Source organism: Scomber japonicus, chromosome 16, assembly GCF_027409825.1.
Source record: "Scomber japonicus isolate fScoJap1 chromosome 16, fScoJap1.pri, whole genome shotgun sequence".
Lineage (NCBI taxonomy): Eukaryota > Metazoa > Chordata > Actinopteri > Scombriformes > Scombridae > Scomber > Scomber japonicus.
Window position 1 is genome coordinate 25,559,709 of NC_070593.1, and position 18,315 is coordinate 25,578,023.

Below are 18,315 nucleotides of genomic sequence, written 5' to 3' on the forward strand. Positions count from 1 at the left end.
GTGTTCTTTCTATTGATGGCTAGAACTCAAATCTCTACCTAATGCAACCTTAGTAGTTACTAGGCAGTCTGTGATCTTTGGAGGTTGAGAATAAAAAGCAGCCACTTACAGGGAGCTCCAAAATATCGCAGCGTGACCTCAGAGGTCTTGACTTCCCCAGCCACGTTCCTGGCCATGCATTGGTAGATTCCCTGGTCTGTCTCTCTGGTGTCCTGAATCATCAGCGTCCCGTCCTCTAGCAGGTTCAGACGACTGTCATCCCGCATGTTTAGAGCGTTGCTGCCGGGAAAACATAAGGGATAAACATACTGACCCGTTAAACATAAATCACTGAGTATATACTGTCTATGTATACACATTCTGCACTTGTCTACAATTCTACACTATCATTTTAACACTGTAACACTATAATTATTGGCATGAGCTCTTGTTAAAATGGGAATGTTTATACTTTTTAGTAACTTGTTTATTCAAATTATGGGATATAAACATGTTGATTACATCAACTGGAACTAGTTAAAAACAATCACTCAAGACTTGGCTTACGCAACACGGTCTGAACAGTGAGTGTATTACTTGTTCCTGAGCCAGATGATCTGTGGTTTAGGGTTGCCTTCAGCCCTGCAGGTGAAGTAGACAGTGTTTCCTGATGTGACATCCACATCCTGCGGCTCTGAGGTAATCCTGGGTACCTCTGGAGAGAAGGCCAGAGAGGAGGATTTGTTCAGACAATTCTATACAGGCCTAAATGTACAGTACATGCCTACATCTTGCACTAATCACTCCATCTGTTAAGGGAAACCTCCAGTCGCCCTGACGATTCTGTGCAAGGTTGCTGGCTGAGTGATAAAGCTGAGCTGTTATAATGTATATATGTAATGTTGTAATGTCCAGGCAGATGTCCACCGAATGTCTCAACACAAGTCCCTCCAGAAATAATCATCCTAATTGCCTCCAGTATAAGGAACTGACTTTGGTAAGTATGGTAGGTGGTCATCCTCATATGGAGGAATGAATGTGAATGTGGCAGCTCCCAAACAACACTGTACACATTAATTTAACCTCTGGCACATCTCCCACACTCACCTGCCAACATACAGCACACACTCCCTCCTGTGGCCTCCACCTCAAACACAAACTCATCAGAGTACACATTAACACTGGGGCTGCTAATTTTGGCGGGTTGGAAAACCTGTTTGTGGTAACCCTACTTTACCGTAGCCACGGCGAGGAGGTGAGCGTTGGCTCATCAGATACCAGATGTGCAGGGAGGTGGCACCTCAGCTCGAGGAGGGCTGCTGTTTTGACAGCTGCTCAACCCGCCGTGAATTGTTCCGCCCCGTTTACAGGGAAAAAGAGAGAGAATAAGGAAAGAGGGAGGGAGGACGGGCGGGGAGGTGTGGAATGACTTCCACCATGTTTTTAAGCAGACATTCTTCCCCTGGTGCCTTGCTATGCAGACAGATGGAGTGGAGGAGTGTGTATGTGTGTGTGTGTGTGTGTGGGGGGGGGGGGGGGGGGGGGGTTTACATTGAGCAAGAATGGGCAAGTTGGGGCCATCAAATTAGCTGCTGAGATTTAGATGTGGTTGGGTTACAGTCTGCTGCCAACTAGCTTGCCTGCCTGGCTCAGGCTGCAGTATTCAGAGGGAGCTGGAGGAAACGCAGAGCTGAGACACTTGGATTTACTGCTACAGGAGCCGTTATTGAAACCAACTGGAAATCAGCCACATAGACTTACAGTAAAAAATGTGGACTTTCTTTTCGACTCGCAGTATTAAAAACGATCAATGCGCACTACGCTTAAGCAAATTTCCCCTTGGCTCGCAACGATCGCATGTGATACTCGACCCCAAAATCTATCTTTTGATTAGAAAACCGTCACTTTCTTCTTTTTCTTTTCTTTTTCATATGTGTCAAAACTCATTTTGGTCTAAACACGTTTTTACTGCAGAAGAAAAGTATCCACTTAAATGCTATAAATTAATATCTAAAACCAAAACTTTTCCAATTAAAAAAGAAGCCACATGTCTACAGGGGATTTAATAGATTTAAAAGATAGATTTTGGTTTAACTGGGACTTAAACAATTAAATTATCATTTGGTCTATTCAGTACGCCATAATTTCTTCATATAAACTAAATAATCAATTTTGAAAGTAAGAGTAGCCATTTTAATTGATGTAGTCATTATTTTGGTGGCAGAGTGAAAGTTTTCATGCATCAGTCCATCAAAAGAAAGAACACAAAAGATACTTTCTTCACATTAATGACAAAGTCTGTAGGCCCATCCATTACACCATAATACCTATTCATATCTACCCCCCCCCCCCCCCAACACACACACACACACACACACACACACAGCAGCGACTAGAAGGACAGCTGCTGGTGGTCGATACAGAAAAGATCAGAGGCTAAAATTGATAGTCCTGACTGACATTTTACCCAAACAAGACACACAGCTGGTGTTGTATGAAGAGTGAAACAGCTGGGTGCCTGCAGATCCCAGACACAAAGAGAGGATACACCTGTGTGTGGGTGTATGTGTGTGAGACAGAGAGGGTGACTAAGTGTAGCTGCTGTCTGCAAGCAGGAAGGCTGGAGGACTGAATTTTTGATTTTAGTCAGGAGGGAAATCACATGCATGTTGCTAGCCAACCATATTTTATGTGTGCGGCCCCACTGAAAAACCCTATGGTTTCAATTTCAATTAGGGCCCGACCGATACTGGATTTTTCAGACCAATGCCGATACAGATGTAAGGGATTTAAAAAATTCAGATATTGATACATATTGGCTGATAATACCTCCATTACATATCTTTGTCACAAGCGTTTCAAAGCCATATTTGAGGGATCATGTGAGTGTCATGTAATGTGTATATCCTGTATATACATAAAAAAACATATATAATGGAGGCTGTGATATTTTAGTTTAACAAACGTTAACTAACAAAACTGAATTTTAAAAAAGCTGAACAAAAAAAACCATACGCATATAATAAATTTGAATTTTGAAAAAAGGGTCACAATTACATATAATTCTGCCTATATAAGTTTAAAATATATATATCTGCACATATCGTACAACATATTCACTGATACCGATATCTGTCAATATTGGCTGAGCGATATATCAGTCGGGCTCTACTTTCAATAACTGAGTCTTTTTTTTATATATTCTGTCTTGTCTTGCCAAGTTGATACTAGTAATGTAGTTCCACAGAGATTAACAGTCTTATTTCCACTACTGCTGGGCTTAATGTGGAGAAGTGACAATCCAATATAACAGCTGGAAAAAAGTCTTGAAATACATTGTTTAGCATACTTAATCTAATGACATCTAAGTGTGGAACGACTGTCGCTGTGTCGAATGGTCCACACTGTGCCAGACATGCCGTGCCTCTTTCTAAGTCTGTTTGTTCTCTGCGTACCACAGTTGAGCTCCTCGGCGGTGAGCGTCGCTACAGATCTTCCCTGCAGGCGGCTGGGGTAGTCACAGGTGGCAGCAGCCTGGGCATTGCCCGACTCGGCGTACTGCTTCAGCAGGTCGGCCAGCCACAGCAGCTCACAGTCACAGTTTAATGAGTTGGAATCCAGTCGCCTTAAATGCACAACACGTACAGAAAGAGACACAGAAAAGGAACGGGCATTTTAGTTCTTACTACTGGAACAAATGCATTCATGTAAGTGTGGAGCTGTGCATGCGGCAGTGTGTTGTGTAAGTCCTCTCTGGCAGTTTATGAGCTAAGACTGGTCTGGCATGGGCACCGAGAGCCCGGCTCAGTCCAAACAGAGGGGGCTAAGCGGGGGCCATATTGGAACAAACTGTTTTCCTGCCGTGGGAAACTATCTCTCTGCTTGGCCTCGTCTTCTGGTAACTGATCCAGCTTTCTGCTCTACCACAACATGTCCATTATCTGTGGCATGCCTTTCAGAAAAAGAAGAAGAAGAAGAAAAAAAATCGAACTGGCAAAGTTTGACATTGGTGAGTCTATTTGTGAGGCTCCCTTTGTTAATAGTTTGGAAGAAGAGTGTGTTATGAACAAATTAGATTCTTAGTCACACTCTGGCCTTTTTCACAGCTAAACTGATCATTTATATATTTAAATATCCTCCAACGCTGGATGCCATAGTGAAGTCATTGTTGGTCTACTGTAGCTCCTGTTGGAATCTCTTTTTAAGCTCGCTGGCCCGGGATCTAACAAGTACTTAAAGGTAATTCACGGTTGAGACAAGATGGAAGAGAACAATGAGACGAGGCCAAACGTCTGATTAGTCTTTATCGTCTACTGGCTGGAGGTAGATGGAACTCAAAGATGTATTAAAGATAGTAGCTTCATGTTGTAAGACCTTGACTTCTCCGATTTCAGTACAGCATCTCTTATGCTAGACGGAGAGTACAATTTTATCTTCATAAACTACCCCACAAAGTCTCTTCCGATCTCAAGAACGGCCAAAATACAATGAGGGCTGTGAGCCTCGAGATAGAAATGATCATTGGAGCCAAAAAAAAAAAAGCGTGAGAACAGAGTAGTGTGGTTAACGCGGCGTTTAATGGACAAACAGGCGCCGCTTGATGCCGGGGCCGTCATGGGGGTAAACGACAGAAATCGATACGGACACGCATTCTCACACAGCTGTCTCAGTGGCTGTTGGGAGACTTACAATCGCTTCATGGCCTGAAGATGAGAGAAGGTTCCTGGGACTAGCTGGGTGATTCTGTTGTTGTGCAAAAACCTGAGTGAGTGAGAGAAAGAGAAAAAGAAAAAGAAAAATCCATGAAATGATTTACAAGAGATCGTAAATACATGAAACAATCAGAAATACAGCTGACTTGAAATGACAGCCAAAGACTTCACTTCATCGATATCCAGTAATGGCTGAACATGAGGAATGTGTACAATTCAAACGGATAAACAGTTTGCAGAAATAACCTTATTGAAGTTAATTTTCCAAACTAATAATAGCAGATATATGTGGCCCTTGTTAATATCATATTCCATATTCCAAAATGGGGGAAGAAATATGATCATCTTCCCAGACATGATGGTTCTACAATGGGCCCTCTGAGACTTGTGTTCCTTGGCTTAAAGCTGACATCAAAAACATTTTCCTGTTTATGGAAGGCTCCGACCGAAAACATACCAATTTGAAATAACTTAAAAACCATAACTCATGATCATCTGATGTGCACTTCTGTATCTGCCAGAAACAGACACACTATGCAGATATTCTCTCTTGCCGCTTTTGCCAAAGTGATTGCTTTGACCGTGACCATGGAGATATTCCCCAACAAGCCACTCGGAGCGGTGCACCTGGGAATTCCTTTCCCGCCTTTTTTCCTCATTCTTTTGCAGGTGTCCCTCCTTCTCCTCGCCTTCTCCAGCGATAGGAGGGAGTATGCATATACTGGGCAGCCTCTGGCCCATAAACTGGGGACAATGAAACAGGAATTTAACAGGATTTTTTAACATCTGCTTGAGAGTTTGAGAGGCAGAGGCGACATGGCATCCGCACGCTGACAGGAAGGTTCAGATCCAGAGAGTTCACAGTCAATGCTAGTGACTAACAGGCTGTATAAAAAAGCATGTGTGCAAGACAACAGCGGGTTTAAATGACTTAATTTATGATGTTTTGATGTTTAGTGAGGCAAAAAGCTGATTTCTTTTACAAAAGATTAAAGATATTTTCACTGTGATATTATGGAAAGAATTACTGTGGTCGGAGATAATATTAACATCGGTACTAAATGTAATATAAAGTTGTCACATTAAGATAACCAAACCATATGTAGATTATGCAGCACAACTGTTAGTTATGACAACTGGTGGAATCCATTACAGTGTTATGGATGGATGTTTCTATAGTATGTCATCAGTAACCTTTAATGAACAGCATGTTAAGAGAGTGACGCTCCTATCTGTGGTTACAATTAGCTCAGCTCTGGGTTTAATGAGGCCAAGATGTGTTCTCAATCCTCTGTCCCATCCAGGACTGAGTCGAATGTTGTGATCTCATCCAGTTCCCCTGCTTTCTTTTTCTCTGACCGATTGTCCCAAAGTGAGTATTTTTGGAAGCGGTGTCGTACGAAGAAAAAAAGAAAAAGGACAAAAAAGTATCCCGATACATTTCCTGACATATTGTAGGTCTATTAAAACCGCTGAACTCAAGTTGTCCGTTTAACAAATAAACTACAGAGTGATAGAACACTTACATCATTTCACAGCTCTGACAATACACACAAAATTAACCACATGGGGACTACATGTAAGTCAGGGATCAGTTCCTACAATCTAATTTCATGACTGTATTTTGCAAGCAAGGACAAACCAATCTCTTTACCATACAGCCAGCCTCAGTGGCTGTATTGAATTATAGCTGCATTCTGCATCATGCTAAGCAAAGTCTGGACCTGCCTGGGTTGACACTTAATTCCACGCCAAGTACATCATGCTAGTTACTCTTTTCTGGTTTCTATCAAGTGTCCTGCTCACTCCGGTGTCTATTGATCCGCTGATTCATGTGAGAAAATTCAACTTGGGGGGAAATGTTTTTTCCTTCTGAGAAAGATTGTGTGTGTGAACGGCGTACGTTGGACGAGGAATGTTGGACGAAAGGTCAGACGGGATGAACTTACAGTCGTTCCAGCTTCGGTAGGTGAGTGAAGGATTCTGGTTCCAAGGATTCAATGTTGTTGAAGTGAAGGTACCTGGAGAAGAACACATTGTAGACAAAGTTTAGTAGATTAGGCCTCTCTATTTGACCACATATACTTTCAATATCCTAGTAGGATCTAAGAAATGGGTCAATGAGACACTGAAAGGTTCCTCTGCCCTCCCTGTTCCCCTGTTCGTCCCTGTCCACCTGTTCTTCCCTGTCCATCTGTCCATCGCTATCACTTTATATTACCGAAATTACAGTTGTTGAAAAGGTGATACGGTGAATGCAGACAACCTTTATCTCATGGAATGCAAACTGAATTTATGCGTCCCCAAAAGCACATAAGAGCACATAAATCAAACCATACACAAACAAATAAAAGTCTACGCAAATAAAAACCATCTGATGGCTGTATGGTAATAACTGTAAGGGTTCAGTTGGGTATCTACTTATTTATAAGGGTTAAGCAACAGCTAAAGCAGCTGTAGCAGAAAAACAGACACGAAAGACACTGAATTATGTTCAATACAAATCAAATGCAAAATTCCTCTCGATGTCTTACACACGCAAAAATCCGTTTTTGTTTTGTCTGTTGATGTATCTCAAGTGCTTTGCTGTTTTACAAGCTGGGCTGGACATCCAACATTATGTCTTTGGGTGTTGCCTAAAGTATGTGTTGTAGAAGGGCCAGAACAGAGAAAAAAAAACACAACGCAGTCCAGAAAAGCGCAAAAGACAGAAAGGTTTAACGGTGCCAGTGGTAAACTCGTTTCAGAGCCACTTAATCCCCTCTTCTAAAGGATGACTGAACATCACACGCCAGTTATTTCATTACACTTTCAAAACTATTTGTGATCCAGTATAACTGTCACAAGCCTAGAGAGCGACAAGATGAAATGAAGTCACTCAGCCGTGGTTTTAAGTGTGTAAAGAGGGCTAGGAGACAGTCGGCATTGGATTCGTGTTTCGGACCATTACTTTGCCATAAAGTCTGGATGTGTGATCAATCTACGCATCGACAGATGAATGGCCCACGGATTGTATGGGAATGAATGAAGGTGTAAGCTTTATTCCACCCAAAAGAAGCATGTGACTTCAATGTTTGGCATGTGTTGCTCAGTGGGGATGTAGAAGAACTAGTAAAGAGTTCGCAATCTGGCTCCGAACTTGTCACCCACACATATAAAACCCTTCATTAATGTAACAACACTCTAAACGGCTGCCAGACACGGAGCCTGATGTTGGAATTGGGTTTTTTTATTTTTTATTTGGTGAATTAGCCATTTGTTCTCTGTTGATGCAGTTCAAGTGAGGTCCAGCGAGTCAGCGAGTGCAGACAGCCTCATTTGCAAAGGAAAAGGTGCGTATCGGCCATATTGGCTGTAACACGACTCTACAGGGATCGTTTCTTCTAATAGTACTGAAGGACATTTTATCACTAGTCTGAACATTTCATATTCATAACATCAATCAAAACAATTGGTAATGTGTTTTTCTTGTCAAACATGCAAAAGGTTTTATAGAAGCAGCACAGCACTAATACGGCTCTGGATGTCCAGACTTAAAGAAAGCAGCAGATTTATATCACACAGACTAAACATTCATAATACACAACAGGTGTACTATATAAACACTTAATGCACATTACAATAAAGTCGGACTGGCCTCTTCAGTAGCAGGATAAACACAAGGCAGCTCCAGTGACGACACACAGCTAGCACTATTATCAGCAAAAAGCCAGACGCCATGCTTTAAGCTTCGCATGAGGGCGGCACATATCTGTCGCCGTGGACCACAAGACATGCGGCTCATGCAAAATGGGGGGGGGGGGGGGGGTCAGCGCGGTGTACAAGGGTGGGTGCACACATGGCATGCATGGTGGCGGTGGAAGAAGTGGATAGAGGGGCGCTCAAAAAGGGGAAAATAACTTCAATAACTATCATGATACCTGTGTAAGGCTTGTGTAGACATTACCAGGCTTCATGTGTAGCAGTGCTTTGGTGAAAGAGAGGGTGTGTGTGTGTGTGTGTGGGGGGGGGGGGGGGGTGGTGGTGGAGGTATTTTACAGACAGCAGGTAGAGGAGAAGCAGCAGCAGCAGCAGGCGGAGAGCGGAAGGGAGAAAAAAAGTTGGACGAGGAAGTTGGTCACTTACAGTTGCTCAAGAGAGACGAGCCCCTTAAATGCTTGTCTGTCAATTGATTGGATTTCATTCTTGTACAAATAGCTGAAAGGAGAGATAATCAGTTACATTAGTAGCACGCACACACACACACACACACACACACACACACACACACACACACACACACACACACACACACACACACACACACACACACACACACACACACACACACACACACACACAGGATCATCTGAATTCTGCCTGGTTACTATGGAAAAGACTGTTTAGTTGTCATTTTAAAGGTAATATTCATATTTATGTGCTATTTCTTGTATTATAAGTTTATTGTAGATGTTAAAATGCATTTGGTGAAGTATAAACCACACCAACCCTGCTTCATTGACATCATTAACTGTAGTTATGTAGATAAAACAACTCATTAAAGACTTTAATTAAACACTCAAATGAGAAAAAGGAGAAAACACAGCTGTTAGGACAATGAACAAACAGTAAACATGACTTTTTCTTTGTAAGTCTTCTACATTAGAACTGGAAACAGACTGAATCAACACGCAGCCGGTGCGAGTTCATCATGGTGGTTTTTTGCGCGGTCCAAAGACAAACACCTCCAATGTCTTCGTGTTCTCCCTCCGTTTATACGTGTTGGGAGAAACGTGATACTAGAAAAGCAATGGCTTACAGCTGTCTGTCCTTTCATCTCCTATCTCCCTATTACACTTTTCCATCGCACCGACGCGCTCATAATGAGACGTGGTGATAGATACAGATCTCCCTGCGGCACATGTGTGACGTAATTTGTGGAAAAATAAACATCTTCTTTTTTAGCTCCCTTCTTCATCGCTGAGGCTTGTCTTTCTGTCTATAAGGTTTCATAGAGAAGATGAAAGATGTGGGGGGAAAAAATGAAAAAATAAACAAATTTATCACGTATTGCTTGATAGACAGATTGAGCTAAAATCCAGAAGTGAGATAGTGACGTGAACTGGGATATTGTACAGATTTCATACATGTCCCTGATGGATTTCTACCAGGAAATCTTTTGTTTTGAAATTTCCATGTGGAGAAAAATGTAAAAAAAATGTAAAAAATGATGATGGTAATGAAAACCTGCGTCATTAAATATCATTTGTTTAATTCAATGACATTATAGCAACCAGATGTATTACAATTACATCTTGTTAATGAGTAACTGACTTTACGTTTGGCTTCATTTTCAAGAACTCTCCCTCAGGCTCTATGTGAAATGCAACTGACTGCAGCCTTGTGCTTGTGTGTGTGTGAATTTTGAGTGGAAGTTTACATGGGAAACTGGATTTGGATGTTTCATACTCAATTCTCAAGTGGCTTCACTTCACTGGCTGGATATGTTCAAAGTATTCCTGTTAGTGAGGTTTAGGACACTTGAGGCTTTTTCCTCACTGTTGTACTATCAAAGTATCTATATTAAACCCTTTTTTAAAAAAGCCTACATTTATACATATACAATATGTACTACAGACAAAAACTTGCATTAATGTACTTTGATGCAAGTAGAAAACCAAAAAAGATGTGTTTCTATAATATATTTGTCCAATTAGAAGGATTGACTCATTAAAACGAGATCCAATAAACAGTAAAAAGTTCCCACAATCTGGCTCTGTGACCTCAGTTTGACTTGTTTATGGAGGCGGTTATGGGGGAGAGGAGGGGGGGTGCTGTTGTATAGACAGCCGTCTAGTTATTAAGTGAGGAGGACATGAAAGATGACAAGGGAGTGGACTTAACTGGGGTCCAAAGGAAGTGAAGAGGTGAGGAGGGAGATATAATCTAGCCCCCGGCTATAGAAGACTGAATCAGCAGGAAAAAGAGAGGGGGGGGGGTTTGGTAATCACAAAGGTCGGGGGGCCATGGTGCAGGGCTTTAGATTGACTCTGCTTTAAAGAGAGAGAGAGAGGGGGGGCTCTGTAATTAAAACAGTCCGTAAATAGCTACAGTGTTTAACGAGTGGGGATGTATGCCGGGACGGAATGTGTGTGTATGTGAAAAAAAAACAAAAAAGCGGTACATCCCTTTATCCTCTCTTCTCTGTGCCTCGATGAGTGGAGCTGATATGTATGATCCTGTATCAAGTGTGCAGAGCGTGTCCGACACACCGGCTGGACAGTGATACTCTTCCTCAGACACACAGGCCTTTATCAGTAGTTCTCACTGATGTATAATTTGCTGTGTCAGCTTACTGCAGACAGCTGGACACAACATTAAACACCATGTACACTACACACTAAATCGGAAGTTTTGCTGTATTCACTGAGTGTGGGGGGGGGGGGGGGGGGGGGTGAGATGATGTCGAGGTCAGGTGACTAACACTAACATACCCTGAAGCTCCGCACGCCTTCAAATCACCTCTCCCCGTGCCTCCAGGTCAGGACTTCCAGACACATAAGTACAAAGGACCAGACGAAGGGAGGCTTCTCATTGATGCGTTTTCCGTAAACCCAACTCCTCCTATTTTACTGACTCAGCAAGTAAGCACCGTCGGCTGTCTTCCACTTTTACAGTCAATATGTCTGCTGCCTATTTTCTTTTTCATGTTATCACGCTTCTTCTTCTGTTGAGTAAATAGAAAGCGACCACACACAGGATGAACACAGCACCGCTCTGTCTGAGAATCTATCTCTTGACCTCATAAGGTGATACTTACAGATATTTGAGGTTTTCCAGGTCTTCAAACGCCCCCCTGGGGATCCTTCGTATATGATTGTTGTTGAGGAGGCTGTGAAGAACACACAGGTTATTGTGAGGTTATTATGAGGTTATTATAAACAGTCTGCTTGTTCCTGGTTATTTCTAAGTGGATGATGCTGTGGATATTAACACAAGAGGACTCTGAAGGAGTTCCTAACATAATATTCAAGTGTTTTACAACAAAATAAATGATATGCACCAAGTGCTTCACATTAAAAGGACATAAAAACATGTATGTCATATAAGATGGAAAATAAAAATAGTAATAATAGTCAAATAAGTAAAAGTAGCCAAAACAGAGTAAATCGAATATATAAAGAATCAAGTAAAATACAAACATTTTAAAAGAGGTTCATCAGTGCATCAGTGTGAAGATGAAGAAGTTTTTAGCTTTCTTTTAAAAGCCCTGATATCTATCTATAGGGTGTTTCCATAGCTTCAGGGCTTCATTGATGAAGGCTGCATCCCTGATTTTCTTTCTGTTGCTGTGAAACCTCCAATAAACCAGCAGCAGATGATGGCAGTGTTCTTGAAGGCAAATACTTAACAAGGGAGTTAGCCATGTAACTTTGGTCCTTGCCCATTAATGGCTTTGTATGTGAGGAAGAGGACCTTACAGTCCATTCTGAAGGTTACAGGAAGCTGGTGCAGAGCAGCTAAAAGTGGACTATGATGTGTTCTCTGCTCTTGGTTGTGGTTCATAGCAGAGCTGCAGAGTTTTGAATGTAATGCATTGTGTGATTGCAGCTTGTGTGCAACACTTTTTTGTACTTTCTCAGTTTTGTATTATTTCCACTCTCTTGTATCGTCATGTATTGCTTGACTGCAGCTCTGAGTAGCACTTCTGGTCCAAGACAAATTTCCCAAAGATCTTATCTTATCTTAAGTTTTGTTTGGGGCTGTGATTTAAAGTTTGATTTGATTTGTGATGTTTCCTCTTTGTTTCCTCTTTATCTCGCTGATCAAAACAAGTACTTTAGCTTTTGATTGTACATAAGTTAAAAAACAAAAAAGTGACAGTTTATCTGCGGCTCGTTCCGGAGAAGACAAACGGCTCTTCCTCTCATCTCCGCACGGACATAACAAAAATATTTGTGTCTGTGCGACAGCAATATTGGACATGTCTGCGTAGTTCAAAGACTGATATACTTTAGTATGTGTGTTATTGTTCAGTCTGTGCAACTGGAGCCTGAAACCATAAAGAGCTGTTCAGGATATAAAGCCTCAGCAGTGCCTCATGGCTGGCCGGCTGATAGGAAAAGCTGGGATTTTCTTCCCGCCTTAAGGGACTTTTCTTCACTTTGAAATGCAATCTAAGCCACGATGTCTGTGCCCCGAGCTTATTCTCATGATTATTAACCAGCGTGGATACATACGACTGGATGGAGAATCTAGCCGGCTTCGTGCTAACTCTCCTTCTTTGCATATCTCCACCTTCCTCCTCAGCGTGAAGAGCGGGAATGAGAAAGCGTCTCGCTAATGCAAATATTTGAGAAAGGTGAGGTGTGTTTGATTTATTATTGCAATCAGCTGAACAGTCTGACAGTGTGGGCATAGAAAAAAATGGAGACATGATCAGAGAAACTGTTAAACTAATACATCGCCCCACGAAGAAGACGAAGAAAAAAAAAAAACCTGGAACATTTCTACTTTATTAGCTTAGCATTGCACCATCTAGCAGGCTGGACATATGATAAATAGCCCTGTGAGTGGAAGTGGAAAAATAAATTCCTCACAGATTACGAGCTGACCTACATGTGTGAAACCGCAGCGAGAACAGAGCAAGAATTTGCCCGCGTGTGTGTGTTCATGTGTGTGTGTGTGTGTGTGTGTGTGTGTGGAATACAACAGGGCTTTCTAGGGAAGTGACAATCATTCATGCGGGAGCGCTGTTTTTAAGGAAATGGGCTTGATTAACTCCTCGGCGGCAGTCTTGAATGTTCTTACCTGCATGTTGATATCGCTCTTTCACCACCTTGTACCTGCATATTCATTTGGAACGATCTCATAATGTTTCAAGTTCATAGAGTGGAGACAAAGACTTACAGTGTGTTGAGGTTCTTTAATCGCCTAAAGGAACCAGGTTGTAAATCCTTGACTTTGTTGAACCTCAGGTCTCTGTGGAGCAGAAAGAAAGGATATATTATAAGTACATCAATGGAAGGTATCTTAATGTGTAGTTACCAGGCGACGCACATCTGCATGAACTCAAGTTGCACGGCGGAGCCTTCATGTAATAATAATCCTCTGGGATAATTGAACACATTACTCATCTCGCAAGAATGCCTTTTGTCAAGCTTTAATCATGAGGGTAGATTTATATAACACTTGCCCCAAAGATAATAATCACAAGGCCAGTCAGCAGGTTTCAGCATCTCTCGCTCTCTCTCTCCTCCGTACTCCCTCCTTCCCTTCACTTTCTCCTTTAAAAAGAGACTGTGAGATGATAAAGGTGTGACAGTAATCACTCCTGCACTCCTGGACTAACAGCAAATGACTTAACGTAGTGCCATTAAAGTGACAGGCTAAAGACTGTAATGCTGCTATTAGCCATGTGAAGGTGAAATCATTGGTAACCTTGTGTGACATTACCATCCACATAGAGACGAGATGTTATGTTTGAGGACCTTCAGCTTGAGCTATTACCTTAATGTATTTTTACAAGATCAACTCTGTAAGTGGAACCAGCACGGATGCAGAATAACAGCTGGATAGGGTGCTGATTTTTCCCAGTGGTCACTTGTTGTATTGCACAATATTGGAAAAATTCCCTTGCAGCCCAAAAATAATTTTCTCCACAGACATTTAAATGTACATGATATCATAACAATGTAAAGTCTGTGGGTCTACCCTCTTTTTTTTGGTGTATGTACACAGCTGAGCCAAATCTCATAGGAATGAATGGGCGCCAATTTTAGTCCAGTATCCAGCTCTTATAATACATCCATGGGAACCAGTCATTCATAAGAGAGGCCCCACTATTCCTAAAATCATTCACACTCCACACTCATTTAGAGCCTTTACTGGTGCTTTAATCTTTAATCAACAACATGAGTATTATTTAACCCAGCATGGTATTGTGGGAGAAAAGCCTGCTTGAAAAACACCTCCGGACAAAGACGTTGATGAAGACTTTGAAGAGAGCGTTGTGGGGTGGAACCGCAAAGTAGATTTACCGCTGCACTGCGCTGAGGGAGAGGAAGAACTACATCAACCTCTCCACCCCCCCGCCCCCTCTACTCTTTCTAGAAAGCTCAACTCCCCCGGTAACAGTTTGCACTCTCTACCAGCATTCTTCTCAACCATTGACCTTACAAAGTAAATAATGTGAGACTGGGTCACACAGACGTAACGTACCCCTCTGATTATGCAAAACTGTCGACGCGCCAGAATCTTAAAACATTAGTCCTTTTCTATTCAGTGATATCTAATACAAACTCCCATGCTGTGAAGTTCATCTCAAGCATGCAGATTGAATTCAGTTGCTGCATTCATGTTGTCTATTTCCCCCTTTTTATGCACCACATCCAAAGAGCCATAAAGCAATACATTCTTCAGTTTTGTCTTCTTATATTTCTAAAAAAAAAAGAAAAGTGGGTCAAATAACAAAAATCAACTGATTTCATAGCCAGTGAAATGTTTATGGGTCACTCGCTCTATAAAAGCCCTCACATGTGGATCCAATCAGAGCCAGTCTTGCTTTTTCATATGCTGACTTCCTTTCATATAGGCTGTAAGCTGGTGCCATCCATTCAAAAAGAGATTCTTTTTTTGTGTGTGTGTGTCCTTCGGCCGTGATGATGCTGTTGTTTCTGGCGTCCCCTCGAGCAGGTGAGAAAACCTCATTAATGTCGAGATGACGCTGAAAAAAAGGAGCTGAGGGTCTTTTTTATGAGAAGAATAGGGATCTGAATGGGTGCAGTACCCTTAGGGGAAAACATCTCTCTCTCTCTCCAGGCACCGGGCCCAGGGTGCAGAGTGCAGGCGTGCTGAGGCAGGGGCTGTCCTTCCTGCATACCTGCCTCTGGCTCTAAAGGGGAGGCGACGGGGGGAGTAAAGGGGAGGCGAAGCAGCCTACGTGCCGGTTCAAGCAGCACCCATGTGACAGTGCAGGCATGAGAGCAATGATTCGATGGCAATGATTCCACGCTGAGGGGAAGTGGAAGGATGATGAGGCTTTATCTTGATCTCAAACGGCGCACACTCACGATAATTTACCCTGAGCCGAGTGGATGAATGTGAGTGTGTTATTTTTTTTTTGTGTGTGTGTGCGTGTGTGTGTTTTTCTTAATAGAGAAGGCTAAATAAGGTCAAGCACTGTGTTGTGTGTGGCAGTGGTATGCGTATGGTGGGTGTGTGTTTAAAGCTGATCAGCTGTTGATGAAGGAGGAGGAGGAGGAGGCGCGGCTCAGCTGACCACAGTGAACTGGAAGTATTGGCGCTGATGACATCATCATGCTGATATTACTGTATGCTGCGAGTGCTATCGCGCTTGCAGTGAGTGAGACTTGAAGAGTAGGGTGTGTGTGTTTGTGTGAGTGACTGTGTTGTGTTCGGATCAAGTTAATAAAAACTGTGTGAGTGAGTGTGTGTGTGTGTGTGTGTGTGTGTGTGTGTGTGTGTGTGTGTGCCAGAACCCTCTGACCCCCCCTCATCCATCATAACCCAGAGAATATGATCTGCACTAATCCCACACTAGTAGCAGAGCTCACAACAATTAAACAGGAAGTAATGAGAATTAGTCAGAGGAGACGCTCCATAAATCTGCTTTTTGAATGATTTATCGTCCAAGAAGAAGAAGAAGGAGAAGAAAAAAAGAAAAAAGCTGGGGAGGAGTCAGTCCATAAAGTACAGACATTCTTCAGCAAATAGTTCATAGAGGGACCGGACACTGCTGGGATGTTGTCATCAAAAAACGAGCACAGGCCGCTGAATGTTTTATGGTATTTGTTCCAGGACTTATTAAACCAAGTCTTTTAACTCCCATTAATGTGTTTTGATGGCGGCGTGCCAGAGGGAATTATAAAACAGTGAGGCGGACAACCCTGCGGAGGGGCTGACAGACCGGTCTAAGTTTTAGTCTAAACAAAAAGCTCTGAAAAGTGAACAGCTTCTCTGGCTTCACTAATGAGGGAGCCATGGGAATCTGACAACAATAGCACTGATACTGTGAGCGTGGAACAAAAGATCATTTAATTTCTTTTTTCCCCCTATTTTTTGAAAACAAAGACATGTGTCATTTATCCACACAGGATGGTGGGCGCGTAATGTAACATGCCATGCTGATAAGAAGGAAGAAAATGATTGCTTTTAATTAAAAAATAGTCGATAAAAGGACTTAAAGAGTTTTGTTTTGGTTTTGGTTTTTTATACATGATTTTTACCATGATGGTCCTTTGTTTGCACTGCATCTCTTTGGCATAAACTAAACTCAAGCCTTACGTTTCTCCAAAGATAATTAGTATGACCTATTTAGAGGAGACAATGCTAACAATCTGCCTGCAGTGTTTTGGGCACACTGTGTCTGAGATGAAAGTGCAGGTCCAGTGAGTGCACAGGGGTGAGTCAGGGACACTCTGTTAGTCTGCTCCATTACACTACTGACTGCTCCATGCATTACTAGTAACATCTAACTCTACTGTGCTAGACTCTGCTCTACTGTGCTCTGCTTTACTTCACTCTGCTCTACTGTGCTCTATTCTACTTTATTCTGTTCTACTGTGCTCTACTCTACTGTGCTCTACTCTACTGTGCTCTGCTCTACTGCGCTCTATTCTACTTTACTCTGCTCTACTGTGCTCTGCTCTTCTGTGCTCTGCTCTACTGTGCTCTATTCTACTTTACTCTGCTCTACTGTGCTCTGCTCTACTGTGCTCTGCTCTACTGTGCTCTGCTCTACTTAACTTTGCTCTACTGTGCTCTGCTCTACTCTACTCTACTGTGCTCTGCTCTCCTGTGCTCTACTCTAATCTGCTCTACTGTGCTCTGCTCTACTGTGCTCTACTCTGCTCTACTGTGCTCTGCTCTACTGTGCTCTATTCTACTTTACTCTGCTCTACTGTGCTCTGCTCTTCTGTGCTCTGCTCTACTGTGCTCTGCTCTACTTAACTTTGCTCTACTGTGCTCTGCTCTACTCTACTCTACTGTGCTCTGCTCTCCTGTGCTCTACTCTAATCTGCTCTACTGTGCTCTGCTCTACTCTGCTCTACAGTGCTCTGCTCTCCTGTGCTCTACTTTACTCTGCTCTACTGTGCTCTGCTCTACTTTACTCTGCTCTACTGTGCTCTGCTCTACTGTGCTCTGCTCTACTGTGCTCTGCTCTACTTTACTCTGCTCTGCTGTACTATATTCACCTACGCTCTCCTCTCCTCTACTCGAGGGATTGACACATTTAGTACAATAAAATCACATTTTACAGTCATCATGCTCAGTATTCACAGCAACTGAGCTCAGTACAGACTGAAGTGAAGACAAAACAGCATGCAATGGCATTATGGAAAACATAAAAACAAGTTCACCTCCTAAAAGCATTGGGAGGCCTTCATTTAATGCCTCCGATTTCATATTTCAATAGTATGTTGAACTCAAAGGTGAATGTTTTCCCCCAAGGCCTCATTACTTTGTAGACCTTGTAAAAGTCTTCTGTCAACCATGTGAGCCCTCAGAGATTTGACACACACTGACACTGATACAATGATGTCATGATGACAACAGCAGGAGACCTGATGCTGTTATTGCTGTCACTGTATCCAGTATGTAACCTATCCAGTTCATTCCTCTA

The 18,315-nt window shown here is 42.4% G+C and overlaps 1 protein-coding gene across 2 annotated transcripts in view; it reads right to left on the bottom strand.

Moving 5' to 3' along the window:
• The window catches only part of LOC128375238 (peroxidasin), a 51,048-nt gene that overhangs the window by 25,410 nt on the left and 7,323 nt on the right, over nt 1–18,315 (bottom strand). For both annotated transcript variants that reach the window (XM_053335534.1, XM_053335533.1), the window contains exons 2-9: nt 13,581–13,652; nt 11,491–11,562; nt 8,817–8,888; nt 6,641–6,712; nt 4,669–4,740; nt 3,435–3,604; nt 577–694; nt 110–279 (exon numbers count right to left, since the gene is read on the bottom strand). In XM_053335534.1, coding sequence (XP_053191509.1) covers nt 110–279; nt 577–694; nt 3,435–3,604; nt 4,669–4,740; nt 6,641–6,712; nt 8,817–8,888; nt 11,491–11,562; nt 13,581–13,652 — 818 coding nt within the window. The remainder of the gene's footprint in view (nt 1–109; nt 280–576; nt 695–3,434; nt 3,605–4,668; nt 4,741–6,640; nt 6,713–8,816; nt 8,889–11,490; nt 11,563–13,580; nt 13,653–18,315) is intronic.